A 20,011-nucleotide genomic window follows, 5' to 3' on the forward strand; every position below is an offset into this window, starting at 1 on the left:
TAGTGAAGGGTGAGGTTCAACTCGGTGTTCTTCACCAGTGGCCGTGACCATGGCCGTACCCGTATCCAGGGTAGCCGTAGTAGTTACCGTAACCATAGTAACCGTGGTAGCCGTATCCAGGATAGCCGTGGTATCCCCACCCAGGGTACCCTTTGTAGCCCCAGCCAGGGTAGCCGTAGTGGGACGAGTAGCCTGCAACATTTATCACGTGCTTCAGGGTAATCCATTTAAGTGAATCAAACACAATTAAAAACTACTCTAGACGGGTATTACCTGTTGGATCCGATAGTGCGCAAAAAAGATATGGGATTGAGGCCCGTTGGTAGTTTCTTTTCCTTCTGAACTTGCGAACCGTTTCAAGTCACACACACACACACACACACACACACACACACACACACACACACACTCACACACACACTCACACATACACACACACACAAAGAAAAGCAGTAGAGGTCTATTTCTGGTAAGTGGACACAGAAAGACAGTCTTCTATAAAGATACATGTTCAGAATGGACATTGATAATCTGAGCAACAAGATTTGGAATTTCATAAACAGAAAAAAATGCGTCGCGAGAGTATGAGAAAATATGCAGGAAACATAACACCCTAAAATAAGTTACAGCGACTAATTGAGAAAGAAGATGAAGGGCTACTTCTTCTTCAAAGGCGGGAAGGCCACTATGACAACAGAATCATGAGAGATTGAAACTTCCTGGCAGATTAAAACTGTGTGCCAGACCGCGACTCGAACTCGGGGCCTTTGCCTTTTGCGGGCAAGTGCTCTACCAAGCACGACTCACGCCCCGTCCTGCAAGAGAGCTTCTGTAAAGTTTGGAAGGTAGGAGGCGTGGTACTGGCAGAAGTAAAGCTATGAGGACGTGGATTGAGTCGTGCTTGGGCAGCTGAGATGGTAGAGCACTTGCCTGGGTGGAAAGGCAAAAGTCCCGAGTTCGAATCTCGGTCCGGCACACAGTTTTAATCTGCCAGGAAGTTTCATATCAGCGGACAGTCCGCTGCAGAGTGAAAATCTCATTCATTAGAGATTATTCACAATGCTTGGAATGAACAAGAATGGAAAGCACTCAGCTGTTTTTTCCAAGGTAACCATCCCAGCAATCGCCTTAAGTGATTTAGTGAACCCACGGCAAACTTGTATCTCACAGCTACGACTGACATTTAAATCCTACTTTTCTGTATTGCGAGTACAATGTGTGTTAAAGGTACACCACCTGTCCCAATATGGACTAGTGACGCACTGGCCACGGAAGGCACGGATCCGGGGTACAGTCCAGCGTTCGAGTCTCGTGGACAGTTTTATGTAATCTCATATAGTTACACTGAGCTGTGTCTTACATTACTAGTATGGTAGTGAACCTAATAGTAGTGAAAAGATGTCACTTACCGTGGTACCCGTAGCCAGGGTACTTGTAGCTGTACGGGTAGTACCCGTGTCCGTGTGAGACGGCTAGAGGGTAGGACGCCTCACAGCCACACAGCAGGGCCAGGCAGGCCACCGCCAGAAGGCACACCTGCAACACAATAACATACACGCACATATAAATCATAAGGCGTATGCCACTGTGCAATCCCCATGTGTATTCCAACGCAATATTTATATCACATTAGGCGGGATTCGATTTAGTAATGCGTACAAGACTACAGTTTATTCTCTCTTCTGGCTTCGTGTAACAAAATGACAGACTGAGATAATACAAACAAACTCTGCAGACATTCTCTTCATGAGTCTTCTCGTTTCCTTGCGTGCCTAAAGGTACTTGTCGACACGAAAAGTGTCACGAGGAAAAACCGGGAGTGGAGGCGAACCTTCGAATTTGTAGAACAAGAAAAGGATTATAGTTGCTAATCATACATTAAACTCTGCCTGCGTTGACAATATCTACATCTACATCTACATATAGACTCCGCTAGCCACCAAGCGGTGTGTGGCGGAGGGCACAATTCGCGGCAAAGTCATATTTCCCACACGCGGATCGCGCGAGGGAAAAACGACTGTCTGAACGCCTCAGTACGAGCTCTTATTTCCCTTATCTTTGATTGATGATCATTACGCGATTTGAAAGTTGGCAGTAATAATATATGCTCTACATCCTCAGTGAAGATTAGATTTCGGAATTTAGTGAGCAGCCCCTTCTGTTTAGCGCGTCGTCTATCTGCAAGTGTGTCCCACTTCAAACTTTCTATGAGATTTGTAACGCTCTCCCGATGGCTAAATGTACTAGTCACGAATCTTGCCGCTCTTCTTTGGACCTTCTCAATCTCTCGAATCAGACCCAACTGGTAAGGGTCCTATACAGACGAACAATAAGACTGGACCAACTAACGTACTGTAAGCTATTTCCTTTGTTGAAGGACTGCATCGCTTCAGGATTCTACAAATCTAGAGTTCACCTTACCCGTTATTTGAGTAATCTGATCATTCCATTTGAGATCATTTCGAATAGTCACACTCAGATACTTGACTGATGTTACCGCTTCCAATATGTGACATAAACACTCACTCAGTTTAAAGGTTGTTATAAATCTTTCCATACCTTTGGGTCGAAACTCTGCAGAGTGCAGAGGATATGAACTGAATATTTTGAGGCAATGAATCAATGGTCGGTAATGATTATTTAGTGGCTCGGAGACAAGGGTTGAGTTTATGATGGCTTGAACGAGAAATTCGTGGATGACATGTGCTTGTAAACGTATTACGCTTCTGCATCGATGATGGTGGTGCCATCCCTAAAAGTAATACAAAATCGGCTGTAATGTGGCCACCGCATAGGTATTTCCATTGAAGACTTTTACAAGAAGTCTTTGCTGTACAGAGTTCTAGTAGATGTGGAGGGGGTATTATGTGATATGGTCACAGCCGTCAATCTCACTGTGCGATAGACCACAGGATATTTAAAAGAGTAATGCAAAAGTTAGAGTCGTAACAATGCCTTGAGACTTTAGTAAGCTACTATGAGCTTATGTTATTTCTATAATGTGTATAAGCCACTTATATCAACAAAAAGCTACGTTCATATTTCTGCCCATTAATTTCTGATGTTGAAGCAATCAGTTTACGATCCTCTAGCATCTGTATAATTTGATCTTATATGTTTGGAACGCCTTATACAACAGATGCATGTATTAACGTCCATGTGTAACTGTGTGGCGATGAACGGTTTCTCAGAAGCATGAGAAAATGTTTGTAAAATGTTTAGAAGGCTCTCTGAATTACTGGGACCATACTTCGACTTATATATCATTGACACAGTTGCAGATCAGCCTAGAGTTTCGAAAAGCTAAGGATCTGACATTAATATTGGTTGTTTGTCACTCTCACCCGGAATGTAACTGGAGTTATTACACTATACGATTCTTTGGACTAGTAAAGTACTCGAATAGTACGATTTCATGACCAAGAGTTTGTCTTTTCGGAAAATTGGCATTTTATTGTGCACTTGATAAAATTTTCGGGTGTCAATAAAAAGATATTAATCTTTTTCGAATTCTTTTTCGAAGATGTGCTAGCTAATAATATAGAAATTGACATTTTTTTTATTCAGGCAACATAAAATTTCCATCAGTTATGATTTCGCCGTCTTAAGCTTGCGGTAATTAATTTAACAGAATTTTACACCAGACGCATTTAGCTTTTATAGACAAAGCATACTTTGTGGTCATTGACGTTTTGCCTCTTGTTTACAACCAAACAAATCATAAAATTTCAGATTCAATATAAAACAAAAACCGGAGAAAAACTAAGATTGTAGTGACCGATTGAAATGAAGAACCCAGGAAATTTATGTGCAAGTGTCGAAATCATTTCATAGTGGAAAATTTATTATATCAGACATAAAAAGTGTCAAAAATAGAAACGATGTTAAAAGAAAGAAAGTTTCGAAAAAGATTTTACGTTGATAATTTTAGGTGCAAATTTTAAATAATTTCTCACATAGAACATTTCAAAAACTGCTTTTGTACAATTAAACCAATTATAACTACTGTATAAAAATGTGAAACGCAATAATGCAGTAAATGCCGAAAATCTCGGTGCGATGAAGCTCATTACAATGTATTAGTCGTCTCGATCGTGTTCGAAAATCTTTGACAGAAATTTGGGTAGTGGGATGATGACAAGTAAAGTACCTGTATAAAAAGAAAAATGATTTATCAGATGAAAAACTCGACGAGCTGCTACATAATATTTAATACAATGAAACTATTTTTATTTTTTATATGACGAGTTGTCCTCCCAACTAACCAAGTGTTGCAATTTACATTTTGCAACAAGACCTAACTGCTTTCGAAGAATTAATGCGTCAATTGATAATGCTTGGTGAATATATGCTATATTTCACACTCACAGCGTAATTGTCTCTGGGGGTGAAAACTTATTCGGACTGTCACAACTATATGCCATTCGTCGCAAGAAAGATGCAAACAAACTGAGCGAATCAAAATTGCGATGTTTATTAATGTCAGAAGCGCTTGACGTTTCGTTTCCAAGAGCACTGTGAGCGACGATTTTTAATTTAATCGTCTTTGTACTGATAATTTCTTTGTTCTTGTTAAAACTCATCACAATTTGTCGAGAATAGATCATTACAAAGCTGAGATTCACTGGCAATCGCACGACACCGTAGTTCGAAATTCGCCAACAATTAGCTTACAGAGAGACGAGTGACAGTGAGAAATGCGATACTCACCAGTGAGAGAACGCGAGACATTGTGCTTGTCGACTGAGGGCTGAGAGCTGACAGTGAGGAGGTGTGTGGCGGCGGTTGCTTTATACTAGCAGCGATGCCGACGTCGGCATTCGTAGCGGCTCTGGGTTTCAACACTGAACACACCGGCGGACGCGCAACTGGCACAGCGTTGTGTGCAGAAGGAAAAAATGCAAGCGAAACAACTTCCGACGGCTCAGGCGCTTGTGGACACCGCTCCTCACACACTTACGAGAGACTATGCGCAAATTTGGAAATGTAGGAGAAACGTATTGAAGGAATGAAATGCCCCTAGATAAGGGCCGAAGAGCATTTCCATTGGCAGGTTTGGGTTCACTGTTTCGAATCTTCAACCACAACGTTGTGACAACCTATCAAAACATTTCATTACAGCCCACCAAGCACTTACAAACTAAGATTTATTCATCGCTGTTACCTTCCTTCACCCATGCATTGCCGAAGTACAATATAAATAGTAATTGCTTTTTGACATGGGAGAATCTGGTTGAAAAGACTACCTCAGCAGGAATGTTGTCTTTATCCTTTATTCAGTCTCACATTTAGCCAGTTTTGGTCTCTCCGCTTATTTTTAAACATCTTTGCATATATAAATCGCAGTGATATAAATCAGTTAACATTCATGAAACTGTAGTAGGAAGCTGAACTGTTGAATGAAAAAGTGGATATCACTGTGGAATGGAAATCAAGCAATCAACAGAAACGTCACCTGCTAAATCGCTTATTATGAGCACACAAACTTCTTGTTATTCTTCTGAGAATGTTGAAAACCTTCAATAATTCTGCAAAATTCTCTCATCGCCCCAGTTTTAGACTACAAGCTGATGTTTATCATCATATGAGGACTCAGCTTTCCTTCATAATGTCATATGTAGAATCCTTTACAGCGCAGTATTTGATTTCTGTAGCTATATTTATTCATGATTCCACTGTTCCTCATTTCTTTGCGCGGTACAACTGTTTTTGTAATTTTTAAAAGAGAGGATGAACTACAGCTCTCTGAAATCAACCATGTAATTCCATGGTTCCCTCTTTTCCCTACAAGTTCGTTCTTTTAGCCCATATTTTCCGATATCCAAATACATCAGTTTTTCCTGTATCATGGAATTCTAGTCTTCCATAACTTTCAGTGTTTAGTTCACGTTTAGCTCTGTGGCTATGTCTTTAATTTAATAGAATTGTTCTATTCTTGTATTCATCTATTTCCATCATAGGCAAGCAAAATTATTACTATTAATTATGGTCTGATGAGATTAGTTCAGCCACACCTTTGCGCTAGTAAACCACTCAGTGCCTTCCTTCCTGTTTAAAAAGAAACGAATTTCTGTTATTCATGTCTAACAAAGTTGTTATTGTACTCCAGTGGTCTCCTTTCTCCATTACTGCTTTGTACATTTTTGTGTGTTACATTAACATTATCTTATTTAATATTGGACCTAAAGTGTTGCCATTTCTTAATGGTTGGGTTTATAATGAAAAAAAAGGTATATCTATAGGTTTTAATTTTTGGTTTCTTTTTATTGTGTGACCTGCTGTAATATATCCCTCGTAAGTTTCAGTAATCTTTCTGGTAGTGAATGTAGATGGTTAATTACTTGTAATCGGGATGTGTTAGAAGAGGTGCAGCGGTAGTGGAAATAACACTAACTAGCTTTCAAGCCGGCCGTTGTGGCAGAGCGGTTCTAGACGCGTCAGTCTGGAACCGCGTGACCGCTACGGTCGCAGGTTCGAACCCTGCCTCGGGCATGGATGTGTGTGATGTCCTTAGGTTTGTTAGGCTTAAGTAGTTCTAAGTTCTAGGGGACTGATGACCTCAGCTGTTAAGTCCCATAGTGCTCAGAGCCATTTGAACCATTTTTTAGCTTTGAATTATGATTTGAATAAATCCACTGTAGTTGACTCTGCTCGTATTCGCATTATTTTCCTGTTGTGATGAAAACAGGGCAGAGATCGATGTAGGAGGGTGGTAAGTTGCGTGACGCTTGACCGAGCTAAAATGTAATATCAGGCGATAAGTCGCATTGTACAACAGAAAATATTGGACTTCGGAATGTTCAAAATGTGCGAATTCCTAAGGGACCAGACTGCCGAGCTCATCGGTGCCTAGACATACACACTAGTTAAACTAACTTAAACTACCTTATGCTAAGAACAACAGAGAAATCCATGCCCGAGGAAGACTCGAACCACCGGCGGGAAGGGCACTGGACTTCGAGTAACAAGAAATTTACACTACAAGTTCGATAAGAGAGGATGAAAATATTCATATGGTAGTATGTTACACTTCCATGCAGTAAAACACAAATATCAGCCAGCCAGAAACTAATTATAAATTTCACAATTAATAAATATGTAATTATTGGGGGCCGCTCCCTTTATCTTTCATACAGAAATGATTCAAAGCACAAAATCTATTGATGTGTGTTGTTTTGAAGTTGTTTTGGTTGAAGTTTCTATTGTTGAGCTATTTTATAACAAGGATAAAGTTCTGTTTGGATATTGTGTTCTATTGAAATGCTTTTTAAGACTTTTATTGTGTACAATATGACGGTACATAAGCGTATTTGTGTATATTGTAACATATATCTGATGTGTCGGCAGAAGTGCCGACACAGTGTGATTTGAGGGGACCGCAATGCACGCTATAAACACACGAAGGATGGCGTGAAGTCTGAAACAAGATACGTAATGAATGCTATAAAGAAAAGTACGTAGCTTCTGGAATACTTAACTTTAATCCATCCTTTGTATACATCGTTCTTGATGAGACATGCTTCATACGATACAACTGAGACTCTATAGTTTCAGACAATAAACTACTAATGGCGCCTTGCTAGGTCGTAGCCATTGACTTAGCTGAAGGCTATTCTAACTATCTGCTCTGCAAATGAGCGAGGCTTCGTCAGTGTGCATCGCTAGCTATGTCGTCCGTACAACTGGGGCGAGTGCTAGTCCGTCTCTCGAGACCTGCCGTGTGGTGGCGCTCGGTCTGCGATCACTAACAGTGGCGACACGCGGGTCCGACATGTACTAGTGGACCGCGGCCGATTTAAAGCTACCACCTAGCAAGTGTGGTGTCTGGCGGTGACACCACAATATCCATATTCAGCACGAGTAAAGTCTTCCACAACATTAAAACAGAACACAGCATTCAAATAGAATGTAATATATGTACTACAATATACGCAAGTACATTTATATATCGCCATATTGTGCGCACGTAAATTCATTTACCCATTCTTATAGAACGTAATATTATATTTGAGCCTTCCCCTTTTCCTTAATTACGAAAAACTTTAAAAATAACTTTTTCTTCGGCCGATGTAACTCCGTAACAGTAATACTTTCTGTATTCACCTATGTTCTTTACGTACTTCGAATATTCGGTATCTTACGCAATATTCCTTGCAGCGTACTTTGCTAATCGTGTTCACTATCTCATAAACCTCTCCAATACTGATTGATGAGTTTATTTGCAGATTGTTACTGCAGGAGCGTAATCTACCATTGGTACTTATTTTGGGACTTTTTGATTCGTAAGTGAGGATATCAGTGAGATCGCAGTTATATTAGCACTGTTTGTAAAAATAATGAGTGACATTTATGCACGTTTATTACAGAGCAGAAAGTAGTTATGAATAGTTACTGCGAGAAAAAATTTTGCGCTGTAGTCATATAAAGGATTATTAAGTAGTATTGCATGAAAAAAGCTGTTTAGACGCCTCTGGTCATTATAAAGTGTAGCGTGATATCGTCAACTGCCAAGTCTGTGACAGACGTCTGAAGACATACTTTACAGAATACGTCAGGAAAAGCGTGATCGTACTATTAATGCATTTTCTCTGGTACTAAAACGGTGATGACATATTGTCACGGCAAAATCACATTCACTTCTTACTAGGTTATGCATATGATTCCATCAGATCGTGTGGCAACTAGTAAAGAAATATCTGTTTTTCATGGCCACACCAGTATTCGAAGCCACTAACTTGTCAGTAGCTTTGGATGCAGACAGTGAAGGAAGATGAAACACATGTAATGTACTTCTGTTGGGAAACGAACAGCTAAACACCGCATATCCGTAAATAAATTATGTAGTACCTGAATGTGTGTGTGTGAATTCGTAAGGGACCAAATTGCTGAGGTCTAAAATCCAAGTACGTGAATGGTGTCACAATGTGCTTGTAAGCTAGCGTGGAGAATGATGCATTCCTTGTCTTACAAATTATTCTTTTGTTTGCCTTACACGCTGAACTGTTTACGCACGATGACAAATTTTACTAAATGCTGCTGTACGCCACGTGTAGCCTCTACTCTTCACTATCAACCTTTCCTCCCTACTGCCTTCCTGACAGTATTAAATTATATGCTGATCTGTCACTATTACAAACTGTTATCAGGTAGAATTTCGCTCACCACGAGGCGTCCTTATAACTCACTGGCAACCGCATTTCTACGCTTCTCCCTCTTCTTACATACAATTATACAGTAAAACAAATACCAGATCTTGCTTAACGATAGAAGTAGTGCGATATTTATATTTGATAAATTAAATCTATCTTTGAGAGTCATCTTCTACCTCATAGTTTTACTACAATATGTACACATCAGTATACTGTAATACTTACATAATAATTCCAGAGTAGCCGGCTGATGCGGCCGAGCGGTTCTAGGCGCTTCAGTCTGGAACCGTGAGACCGCTACGGTCTCAGGTCAGAAGCCTGCCTCGGGCATGGATGTGTGTGATGTCCTTAGGTTAGTTAGGTTTAAGTAGTTCTATGTTCTAGGGGACTGATGACCTCAGATGTTAAGTCCCATAGTGCTCAGAACCATCTGAACCATTTGAATTCCAGAATAGCCGCAGCGGAGTAGCCGCGCGCTCAGGGGCGCCTTGCCACGGTTCGCGCGGCTCCGCCTGTCGGAGGTTCGAATCCTGCCTCGGGCATGGGTGTGTGTGTTGTCCTTAACATAAGCTAATTTCAATTAGTTGAAGTAGTGTGTAAGTCTAGGGACCGATGACCTCAGCAGATTGGTCCCTTAGGAATTCACACACAAACGTTTAAAAGAAATGGTAGTACGGGAAAGTCCCCACTTCATCGCTACCTCGAAGATGTTGTGTCCTACAGCTCGTGAACCGACTATAACACCACGTTCAAACTCACTTAAATCTTGATAATCTGCTATTGTAGCAGCAGTAACCGATCTAACAACCGCGCCAGACACTGGTTGTCTTATATAGGCGTTGCCTACCGCAGTCCAGTATTCTGCCTGTTTACATATCTCTGTATTTGAATACGGATGCCTATACCAGTTTCTTTGGCGCTTCAGCTCGAAAAGCTTCTGTAATGCGAATTTATCTATCGGCAGTTTGGTCAAGCGATCATCTTACGTCACCTGCAAATTATTAAAAGTCTGTGCTACATATCAAAGTAGTTATGGTGAGCCATTATCTATTGCAGATCCTCAATGATAACACTACCTCAGGTTGAAACATGGCGCCAATTAAATGATGTTACTATTTCAGCTTTTGAATGAAATAGTTGTAAATACAATGTGCGTAAAGGTATTAGAAAACATACATACAATATACGTATACACGTTACAGGTATACACAAAACTAACACACCTACCTCTATTTGGTGACACACATGTCATCTGAGCGAATGCTAACATAGAAAAATCGTCGTTATGAGAAACAATAAAACTGGACACGATTGTTGTGTATGGCAACCGCTCTGTTGGCGATGCCAAAAGCAAAAGCAAAGCAGCGAAGTAAAAGCAAAATATGGGTTGTCTGAGTTTTAGTAGAAGCGTCATTACCTGGTGATAGCGTAATAGGCACTGAATTATACACTATGTGATCAAAAGTAGCCGGACACCTGGCTGAAAATGAAATTTCGTGGTGCCCTCCATCGATAATGGTGGAATTCAGTTTGGTGTTGGCTCACTCTTAGTCTCGATAACAGCATCCACTCTCGCAGGCATACGTTGTATCAGGTGATGGTTTTTGGGAATGGCAATCCACTCTTCACGAGTGCTGCACTGAGGAGAGGTATCGACGACGGTCAGTGAGGCCTGGCACGATGTCGGCCTTCCAAAATATCCCAAAAGTGTTCTATAGGATCCAGACCAGGACTCTGTGCAGGCCAGTCCATTACTGGGATGTTATTGTGGTGTTACCACACTGCCACAGGCCGTGCATTATGAAGAGGTTCTCGTTCGTGTTGAAAGATTTAATCGCCATCCCCGAATTGCTCTTCAACAGTGGGGAGCAAGAAGGTGCTTAAAACATCAATATCGGCCTGTGCTGTGATAGTGCCGCGGTAAACAACAAGGGGTGTAAGCCCCCTCCATGAAAAACACGACCACACCATAACACCACCGCCTCCGTATTTTACTGTTTGCACTACACACGCAGGCAGATGATGTTCACCGGGCATTCGCCATACCAACACCCTGACACCGGATCGCCACATTGTGTACCGTGATTCGTCACTCCGCACAACGTTTTTACACTGTTCGGTCGTCCAATGGTTACATTCCTTACACCAAGCGCGGCGTCGTTTGGCATTTACCGGAGTGATGTGTGGCTTATGAGCAGCCGCTCGACCATGAAATACAAGTTTTCTCACGTCCCGCCTAACTGTCAGAGTACTTGTAGTGGATCTTGATGCAGTTTGGAATTCCTGTGTGATGGTTTGGATAGATGTCTGCCTATTAGACATTACGACCCTCTTCAACTGTCGGCGGTCTCTGTCAGTCAACAGACGAGGTCGGCCTATACGCTTTAGTGCTGTACTTGACCCTTCACGTTTCCACTTCACTATCACATCGGAAACAGTGCCGCAAATGACACCCCATCACCTGACCTCGTTCGAGGACCGTGAGTTTCGCGGAGTGCCCCAATCTGCTCTCTCACGATGCCTAATGACTACTGAGGTCGCTGATATAGAGTACCTGGCAGTAGGTGGTAGCACAATGCGACAATGCGCCTAATATGAAAAAAGTTTGTTTTTGGGGGTGTCCGGATACTTTTGATCACATAGTGTAATTCTCGACTTCATTAGGCGTATTTCAAATATTCACGCTTAGTCAGGGGAAAATTTTCACTGGCTGCTTACTGCAACTGAAGGGAAAATTGCAAAGCAGGACAACAACAAGCAATCTCAGCTGAAGAAAGATTTGCACTTACGCTCCGGTTCTTAGTAACTGGGGAGAGGTACGCCAGTCTCAAGTATTTAGTTTGCATTCAATAAGTTGTGTATCTTTGTTGCTGAAGTTTATAGTTTTATATGCAAAGCATTCAAGGATTATATTAAAGCGAGAAAACAATGCTTCAATAAATATGATTAATGTAAAATAAAAAATATACATATGATCTGCAATAGTCGATAAAATATCTACGACTTTGTTTAACAAAATCTGCGTTGTAGCTTTTAGGGGCAATATATACTTATATACGTACATACGTCTGTATGTAGAAGCGGACGCTTACAGAATAGTGTAGTAAGCTTGTCAATAATGCACTACTGTATGAAACATTATGTATCCAATTTCTGCTGCACATGTGCAATTGACAGATATGAAGGCCAAGACAGTAAATTAAGTTAGTGATTCCTATTGTTTCAGCTTCCGCCTCAAAGAAGAGGATGAGAAGGAGGAGGTGGAGATTAGGGTTTAACGTCCCATCGACAACAAGTCGTTAGACGGAGCATAATTTCGGGATAGGGAATGATGGAGAAGAAAATATGCGGTGCTCTTTCGAAGGAACCATGCCGGCATTTGCCCTAAGCGATTTAGGTAAATCACGGAAAACCTAAATTTGGATGACCGGACGCGGTTTTGAACCGCGTGTTCAGTTTGTTAGCCACTGCGCCACCTCGATCGGTGAACAAAGAAGACAATGGTTGCAAAATGCGAAGAGCTGTGAAACTTCCCACACTGCCTTGTAGCTGTGTATGGAAGGCGCTGTGAAATTAGTGCACCAGCCAAAAGTGGAATTATACTTTTATGATGACGAAGGCTTTTCCAATGTAGTCCTATTAGGGGTTGTTGACGCAGAATATTGCTTTATGTAAGCGAATATCGTTTCACACAGATGCATATGAGATGGTGAAATTCTGAAAAGTACTTCACTTAGGAAGCAGCTTGACGCTAATGTTTCAGGTACACTAGAGGTGGTACCACGGGGAGAGAGAACAAAAACGTGCCTATTACATTGATTGAGGCCAAGCATGATACATGTTGAAACTCTACCCTGGCGAATATGCACAACACTTGGTCGAACTTGTGTTCAACAACAGACTCAGCGGAGTTGCTGGTGCTGGAGAACACTTTCGGGATAATGTCTGCAGTTCTTCGTATGTTCAGAAAACCTATGCTTCTGGGTGTAGACAATTGTGTAGTAGTTGTTAAAGCATGCGTATATCTGCACAATTTTTTAAGAAGAAGCCAGAGCTCGAGACACTTGTACACGGCAAGAGGAGCACGCGACGAAGACCCTGGAAATGGAACTGTGGTTCTTGGCAGCTGATAGCAAGGCAATGAACCCAGTAGTTCGTTTTTACGTATGACATCTGTATCTCGAATATCTTCGAAGAAATGTGTCGAGATTCGAAAGAAATTTGCACAGAATGTTAACTCTGATGATAGCCGGTCACATGGAAAGACAGTTGATGCTAACCCGTATAGAGGTGTGTGTGTGTGTGTGTGTGTGTGTGTGTGTGTGCAGAGTTGCAATTACAGAAAACAATTAAACTGTAAATCATTTTTATTTATGCTTCTTTGAAAGTACTGTGGCATACGAATACGTCATAATTCTCCTAATTAATGATTTTACTTTGGTTTGGAGTCACAGTCATATAAAACTTTTTGAAAGATATAACCGCCATTTGACTATACAACAACTTTTATTCCACAATCTAGATTTTGGCCTTAGGCCATTATTAAGTGTTACAAGTGACACACAACAGATTACATGGTGCAAACTGGGATGCGATCTTTGACGATCGTTTCACTTATGTTCACGTCAGTGGCTGCTTAGAAGGAGTATTTCCGACAAAGTCAGTCAAATTTTTAATTTAGCTTGGAAATATGATGATGTATTTCAGTATCTTTTAAACCTAACGGGCACGACTCAGGTTTGAATTCAGTTATTCGACATGAATGCCCCATTTCAGATCACTTTATACTCGAAATCCAGATAGTTTTGTTATCTTGCAATGTTAGGGCTCGTGGTACTTTCCACTGCTAACGCAGTTACCTACTTTCTTTCCACAGCTTCCTTACTGGATGGCATTCTCTGAAATTGTTCCATCACTGTCAAACATCTTTTACAGTTTAATATATGTGGCACTTATACGAGGGTTGGAATTTTAATAGTGGCAACTATTTATTTACAGCTCGTACAAAATAGAGACGTGTTTCAAAGTTTTACTAAACTTCAAAGTAGTCACTATCATTGTGTATAACCCGTTGCCAGCGATGTAGAAGTCGTAGGATACTCTTAGCAGTGGCAGTTGTGTTGACAGTTCGAGTTGCGCGGTCTATTGCCCGACGAATTTGTAGCAGTTCGGAAGCGAATGCCGTGAAGTGTTTCCTACAGTTTAGAAATCGAACTTACAAGGACTTAAGTGAGGCGACTGCAGTAGGTGGTATAGCACTTAGCAACCCCATCAGTCAAACAAATCAGTAACAGCTCGCACTGTACGTGCTCGAGCATTGTCCTGCAAAATGATGGTCAGTTCCAGCAGAAAGTTTCATCACTTTTGTCTCTAAGATGGTCGTAGGTTGTGTTCCAAAAATGAACAGAATAGAGACAGAAGTGATGACACTTTCTGCAGGACCTGACCATCATTTTGCAGGACAATGCTCAAGCACGTACAGTGCAAGCTGTTACTGGTTTGTTCGACTGATGGGGCTGCTAAGTGCCATACCAACTACTGCACTCCCCTCACTTAAGTCCTCGTAAGTTCAACTCGTTTTCTAAACTGAAGGAAACACTTCACGGCATTCGCTTCTGAACTGCTACAAATTTGTCGGGCAATAGACCGCGCCGCTCGAACTGTCAACACAACTGCCACTGCTAAGTGTATCCGACGACTTCCACATCGCTGGCAACGGGATATACACAATGCTAGTGACTACTTTGAAGGTCAGTAAAACTTGAAACACATATCTATTTTGTACGAGCTGTAAACAAATAGTTGCCACTATTAAAATTGCAACCATCGTATAAGTGCCACATATATTAAACTGTAAAAGATGTTTGACAGTGCTTGAACAATATCAGAGAATGTTACCAAATTAGGGTTGGTTCTCACAAACAATGGGATTCCATAAGTATTAAGGAGAATAATCAGTGTGTTTAACGGACTTAGACCATTTCCTAGCGTATCCTGTAGGAGAGTGGACTGATGCCACATATTTCTGCCTTAATAGTGCGAGAAGAGGGAACTCTACAGACGTGGTGTTGAGACGAAGGCTACCAGGGCCGTGATGATGCCACTGTATACAGCGATAAGACTGTTACATCTTCTTTGGCTACTGATCGTGGTGTTTACACCCTCGTAAGAAGTCGCTGTTCCTTCGTGTGCATTTTCATGCAGCAGGGTGGTAACTCAACGTGTCAACTAACGAAAACGTTCGCGTCGTTTTTCCTCGCTCTATTTCCTAGTGAGGCACGGCCGCATTCGTCAAAACCGATAATACTACTAACATGGGTGATCTGTTTTAATAGTAAAAAGACATTCAACAGCCAAGGTCGCGTAAAATATTTCTTTATTTAAGACAACCGGTTTCAACAGAACTTGCTGTCACCTTCAGGTCTTAAATCTGTTTGTTGTAAAATGTGGTGTCACCGCCAGACACCACACTTGCTAGGTGGTAGCCTTTAAATCGGTCGCGGTCCGTTAGTATACGTCGGACCCGCGTGTCGCCACTATCAGTGATTGCAGACCGAGCGCCGCCACACGGCAGGTCGAGAGACTTCCTAGCACTCGCCCCAGTTGTACAGCCGACTTTGCTAGCGATAGTTCACTGACAAAGTACGCTCTCATTTGCCGAGACGATAGTTAGCATAGCCTTCAGCTACGTCATTTGCTACGACCTAGCAAGGCGCCATTATCAGTTGCTATTGATATTGTAAAGAATGTACAGACAAGAGCTACGTTCAACATTAATGGATTAAAGTTAAGTATTCCACCAGCTACATCCTTTCTTCTAGTCTAATTTCCTTGTCCTGTTCCAGACCTCACGCCAGCCTGCGTGAGCTAAAACGCGTGCCTTTCGGCTTCCTCTACCATTAGTGGGTTGGCTCTCATGCCAATCCACAACATAAAACATGTTCATTTTACGCCGAGCCTCACGCACAAGATGTCAAGTGGATAAAAATACGCGCGTTAGCAATAACAAGCCTTTATAATGTTCGATTTTTATCCACTTGACATCTTGTGTATGAGATTCAGCGTAAAATGAACATGTTATACAACAAATAGATTCTAAGACCTGAGGATGACAGCAAAGTCTTCGAAACCGTTGTCTTAAATAAAGAAATATCGAGCAGCTAAGACCGCATAAAATATTTCTTTTTAACTACTACTTATAAGCGCGACTGACACGGGAATTGTGATTGACGTATAAATTCCGACAGTTTCCTAAGAGACAGAACAGCAGTCTCCCCACTTCATTCTAGGTTTTTAATAAGCAGTTCGATCAGTGCATATACACCGACGATACCTTCGGAGTGAAGAACAGCTCGGTAAATTCCTAGGACACCAGAATAATGTAGAAGGAAGTAGTTTTCTCATCATAAAGTTTGTCACTGTAGTGACTGGAGTAGAAAATTTGCAGGGTGTTTGCATGTCAGATGCTGGACGTACATGTCCTGCATTAGAGTATTAAGAGCGTTTCATTCCTCACGACTAATACTTCAGAAACAATATGGTTTTAACATTATAGCGTTTTTAAGTGTAGAACCGTCTAGCCTTAGGAATGTATGTGTTTACCAGTACTTTCTTGGTACTGACTCCAGACACTGGAATAATACTCCAGAACTGATAGAACAGTTGATTTACGTAAAATGTTTCAAATTCCATCCAACTGGAGCTTTATTATGTGTAAACCAAACTTTTCTTCTCAACCGTCTGTGAAATCTTATTGGACTTAACTACTAAGGTCATCAGTCCCTACGCTTACACACTACTTAACCTAAATTATCCTAAGGACAAATACACACACCCATGCCCGAGGGAGGACTCGAACCTCCGCCGGGACCAGCCGCACAGTCTATGACCGCAGCCCCCCAGACCGCTCGGCTAATCCCGCGCGGCTGTAATCACATGTCAGTTCTAGTATAATATATTTGTCCAATGAATACCCGTTTATCATCTGCATTTCTTCTTGGTGTAGCAATTTTAATGGCCAGTAGTGTAGTTTGTTTTTGATGAAATAAAATGATTGTTTATATTTCTGACATATGAGCAGATAGCATGAAAGGCTGTATTCTGTAAAGTTACGAGTATTTCACGTGTCTGAAATCTTTGTATTACCCAAGTGTATGACGATTTATTTACAGACAATGATGTGAACGGCAGTGACTGTCTCAAACCATATAATTTTGTCTGTCAAAGGGAAAGAAATAGAGACGTATCGTTAGACTGTATGTTGTTTTTTTCTGTGGAGTGTAAATTCTCACTTTTCCTTTACTCCAATGAAAGTTTTGACAGTAAACGGCGTTCTGCAGTGATCGGTAGTTTTTGCAGCAAAATAGTGGAAGTTTTTTCGATTTTATGCAGGATGGACATGTATAGGAGATGTGAGATAAATTAATACATGTCAGATGTAATGCTATAGAGCTACAGCCTCTGCAGTCTGCTCATTTGTAATCGAAGGCACTGCTGTAATTTTTTTTTCATGCCGCTGGGTGTCACAAAATAACGGGGAGAGAGAGACAGAGGGAGAGAGATGTGAATTGTATCCTGCAGTGGGATGTAAAAATGACTAAATTGTTGTCGTTCTATATTGATAATTCAAAATCAGTGTAATTCAAAATCAGTGTAATGCTCTCATGCATGAGGAATGCTCTGAAGCTATACCGATTTTGCTTATAAGTCTAAAATTGACAGCGCCTATGTTCGTGGAAACAGGACTTTTTTTCATTATCGTCGCGGTGGGGTTTTTTAATAGATACTCGCTTATAACAGGTGTGTTCACATTAAATACTATTGTTACACTGAAATGTTTTCTCTCATAATGTCGAGCGCTTGAGGGGACGAGCGCTGACGGTGTGTGTGACTCCTTGGCGTCCTCAGCGGCACTTTTAGACGAACAAAGCGCAGTTGTTCGGGAGAGCTGTCATTTATCTCACTTTGTTCTGTGGCCTGCTGGAGTCTCAGTCTATTGTGTATGAGTAGCTCTTGTCTTCATCAGTAGAGTGGGCCTTCCGAGCCGCGTGATCCACTGGAGACGCAACCTCCAACTGCAGCTGGCCGAAGACTCTGCTTGCAGCTATGACTGTGGACAGTGGCAGGCTTGTGGCTGCAGCTGCCCATTTCCCATCCGGCCGACAGTAGAACAATCGTTCTGGAGAATTCTCCAGAATTTCATTATTGTTCCAGTGGGGCGGGGGGCAATATTTGGGAGAAATAAATTTAACCGCTTGTAGGAAGTGTCCTGTTCTTGAGTCTTTTGTCCATCTGTGACTGATTTCCGCAGACTGGGAACAGTATGTCACTGCCACTAGACGGATATCTTTGTGTACCATCAGGGACAGTAAAGAAAAGGCCTTATCCCTAACTATGTTGAGGAGAGGGAGGAATGAGGGGTGGTAGGAGAGGATGTAAGACTGGTTCTAAGCTGGTTACTCTGTGACCGCAAATCAAGGTAAACACACATGCAGCTCACACCCCTCTCTTCTGGTGCGATCTTTTATAGTAGGTTTTGTTGGTTGGTTGGTTGGTTTTGGGGAAGGAGACCAGACAGCGTGGTCATCGGTCTCATAGGATTGGGGAAGGATGGGGAAGGAAGTCGGCCGTGCCCTTTCAGAGGAACCATCCCGGCATTTGCCTGGAGTGATTTTAGGGAAATCACGGAAAACCTAAATCAGGATGGCCGGACGCGGGATTGAACCGTCGTCCTCCCGAATGCGAGTCCAGTGTCTTACCACTGCGCCACCTCGCTCGGTAGTAGGTTTTGTGTTAGCTGTGTTATTGCAATGATTTTTCTCAATTATCAGTACATGTGTTGCATTATGACCCATTGTTTATGGTTGCTGGTACCATTTACACGACAATTTCGATGTATAATTAGAACAGAAAAGCATTTTCCATCAGTTGTGCAAGTGGGTATTGGCCTTCTTGCACTTCAGTCATGGTCTCCTGCCCTATCGCATTTACTATATATCCCTGCACAAGATACTCAGCAGCAATACCAAGGTGAGTTCTTGGGGACAGTGGAATAAGACAGAGTTGTCGAGAAATGAAGAGAGCGACATTTATTTGAATTTCGAGCACCAGGGCTGCAGGATGTTTGTAGAGTAGGGCACACAGCTAGGCAGCTGGAAGCGTCTGTAGTGAACTCCAACGTCAAATAGGGAGACACACACGCAGTCAGTAAAAAGGGATGGCAGTGGGTGCACGAAGTTGTCTCCTGCACTGTGGATTGACCGGCCAATTCAGAAACACGAACAGCTACAACACAGGCAATAGTCTCTATGAGTTGCATCACTATTATCTGCTGGACAGTATTCCCCTATGCTCATACATTATCACCTCCTTCGATTCCTCGTGTAGGAAGCTATAGACACAGCTGTATGCTTACAGGCAATACACTTATTAAACTCCTCTCTGTCCAACACCAACATTTCGACAATTGAACACATTTCCCACGGAAAATAAAGACAGTACACTCCATTCCAGCCTTTTTCTCTCCATTTCGCAAGTGGGGCAGAGAGATTTATTTCGACTTGAAGATAAATTACCGCCATTGGGCCTTTGAGGGAAGGAGGAGGGTTGGGGTGGGGAGGGGAAGAAAGGGGGAGTGGGCAGAGGAGGCGGTGTGGAAAGGCTAATTTGTAAAATTAAATTGATTAATTTGCATAATTATATTGTGATGGTGCCACGTCTACCAGGCTGGGGGAGGGAAAGGAAATTTGGCAACAACGTCGACTTCGTTTGTTTCGTCTTTGCACTACTACTGCAGTCATTCGTTCTACACGCCACCTGTGAATAAACAGGAGCACACTTCGATATATAGATAAAACATTACA

The 20,011-nt window shown here is 41.8% G+C and overlaps 1 protein-coding gene across 1 annotated transcript in view; it reads right to left on the reverse strand.

Annotated features, from left to right (window-relative positions):
• Positions 1-1,401: 1,401 nt before the first annotated feature.
• The window catches only part of LOC126419625 (prisilkin-39-like), a 77,256-nt gene continuing 58,646 nt past the window's right edge, over positions 1,402-20,011 (reverse strand). Inside the window, exons 6-7 of the mRNA XM_050086813.1 lie at positions 13,003-13,129; positions 1,402-1,536 (exon numbers count right to left, since the gene is read on the reverse strand). Coding sequence (XP_049942770.1) covers positions 1,402-1,536; positions 13,003-13,129 — 262 coding nt within the window. The remainder of the gene's footprint in view (positions 1,537-13,002; positions 13,130-20,011) is intronic.

Source organism: Schistocerca serialis, chromosome 9, assembly GCF_023864345.2.
Source record: "Schistocerca serialis cubense isolate TAMUIC-IGC-003099 chromosome 9, iqSchSeri2.2, whole genome shotgun sequence".
NCBI lineage: Eukaryota > Metazoa > Arthropoda > Insecta > Orthoptera > Acrididae > Schistocerca > Schistocerca serialis.